At 54.0% G+C, this 2,160-nt stretch overlaps 1 protein-coding gene across 1 annotated transcript; it reads left to right on the top strand.

Annotated features, from left to right (window-relative positions):
- The first annotated feature begins 318 nt into the window (after positions 1–318).
- On the top strand, positions 319–1,857 carry LOC127330717 (probable purine permease 4). The gene is made up of 2 exons (XM_051356838.2): positions 319–323; positions 377–1,857. The coding sequence occupies exons 1-2, from the start codon at positions 319–321 to the stop codon at positions 1,629–1,631; spliced, it is 1,260 nt and encodes a 419-aa protein (XP_051212798.2). The 3' UTR covers positions 1,632–1,857.
- The last annotated feature ends 303 nt before the right edge of the window (positions 1,858–2,160 follow it).

Genomic DNA, 2,160 nt, shown 5'->3' with positions numbered 1-2,160 from the left:
GACCTGTGAAAATGCGCATGACCCAGACGCCGGGCTGAGGTATACTACGTAGTAAGTACCACTACCTCTATTTCAAGGAATAAGGCGCACACGTATTTCAAAACGAACTTTGACCATAAAAATTGAGCAACAAAATCTTAAATATATTATCTGTATATATTATCGTTGAATTCATATTGAAAAGCGCTTTTTAATAATACTAATTTCATACAATTTTTTTTATCTATTTGAAGTAATTCTTGATCAAATAAAAAACTCGTAAAACGAGGACGCTTTATTCCTTAAAACGAGGTAGTAGCTTTTTTCTCTCATGCAGCCATGGGGTACAGCTGTGTAAGACCTTGTATAATTTCTCCTTACTCTGCGCAATTAACAGCATTTATCTCCTCTTTAATCACCCACACTACTCCTGTATCTACTCTGCCTGTCACCATATATACCCGCCCATCGTCTTCGCCATCTCGATCTCCATCTCCTTCTCGACCGTTTCCTCCCACTCGACGACGATGGCGCGCGCGGCAATGGAGATCTCTTCCACCGTGGGTATCGCGGCCACGGCGCCGCGGCGCCGCAGGACTCTGCTCCTGATGTCCAACTATGCCGCGCTGCTGTTGGGGTCGGTGGCATCAAGTCTTCTCTCGCGGTTCTACTTCACGCACGGCGGGCACAACCGGTGGGTGGTGACGCTGGTGCAGTCGGCGGGGTTCCCGGCGCTGGTCGTCGGCATCTTCCTCGTACCTAGCCGCCACCGCCCCGCCTCCGCGCCGCGCCCTTTCCTTTGGCTCTCGCGGCGGCTCCTGGCGGTGTGCCTTTTCGTCGGCGCGCTCATGGGCGTCAACAACCTGCTTTTCTCCTACAGCTCGTCGCTCCTCCCCGTGTCCACCTCGTCACTCCTCCTCTCGACGCAGCTTGCCTTCACGCTCGTCCTCGCCGTCGCCATCGTCCGCCACCCGCTCACCTTCGTCAACCTCAACGCCGTCGTTCTCATGACGCTCAGCTCGGTCCTGCTGGCTCTCCGATCCGGCGACTCTGGCGAGAGCCCGAACCGGAAGGGGTACATCGTCGGATTCGTCGTCACGCTCGCCGCCGCAGGTCTTTTCTCTGCCTACCTGCCGGTGATGGAGCTCCTGTACCGGGAGGCGGTATCCGGCGGGTTCATGCTGGCGGTAGAGGTGCAGACGGTGATGCAGGCCATGGCATCCGTCGTGGCTGCAATCGGTCTTACCGCGTCTGGTGGCGCCGGCGACGACTTGGCGGCGTGGAAGGGCTCGCATGCTGTCTATTGGGTGGTGGTGATCACGCTGGTCGTGACGTGGCAGGCGTGCTTCATGGGCACCGCCGGCGTGATCTACCTCACATCGTCGCTCCACTCCGGCGTGTGCATGGCAGCAGTGCTCACAGCCAACGTGATCGGCGGCGTTGTCGTGTTCGGTGACCCGTTCGGCGCCGAGAAGGCCATCGCCACAGCGCTCTGCGTCTGGGGCCTCTCGTCCTACCTCTACGGCGAGTACACCAAGAACAAGAACATGGCAGCCGATGATCAGCAGGACGGCGACGGCGACGCCCTTATCCGCGATCATGACCACGCGCAAAAGAGCCTCACCGGCGGCGAGGCCGTGGATGCGGTTTGAAATAAACGAGGCAGCGCCGGCCACAGGGGAACCATGTGAGAGAACAATACGTCGCAACAAAAGCAAAATTTGTTGGCACGTAGTACCCCATAAGCAAAGTGCGGCACAATACATGATGCATTAGGTGTAGACGTGTCGTGTTACATTAATTAGAGCTGTTTACAGCTTACAAAGAGACCAAAATGGTGTGGTGGTGAACTGGTAGCGATGATGCCATATTGTGCTCCCTGATAACTTTGGCTAACTTGTGAGAGGTTCAGGGTTTAGCATACCATGGATGCATATTGAGTGTGAGAAAAACTTGCACTGTGAACTTGCTGTAATTGACCTGGCGTAGGCTGCTACCATCAGGTGCATGTCACGCATCTACTGTGCTTGAGATCGACCTGGCGGTTTTCGTTTGTTCTTGCATTTCATTGGTTTTAATACGTGTTTATAACTCCTCATCATATTAGTGCCTGTAGATTCCTGCAGTATGACATATGTACATTTATGACTCGAAAGGAAGAAATAGCAGGGTGATCCGCTA

The sequence above is a fragment of the Lolium perenne genome, chromosome 2, assembly GCF_019359855.2.
Source record: "Lolium perenne isolate Kyuss_39 chromosome 2, Kyuss_2.0, whole genome shotgun sequence".
Lineage (NCBI taxonomy): Eukaryota > Viridiplantae > Streptophyta > Magnoliopsida > Poales > Poaceae > Lolium > Lolium perenne.
This window is presented reverse-complemented; position numbering and strand designations above follow the sequence as displayed.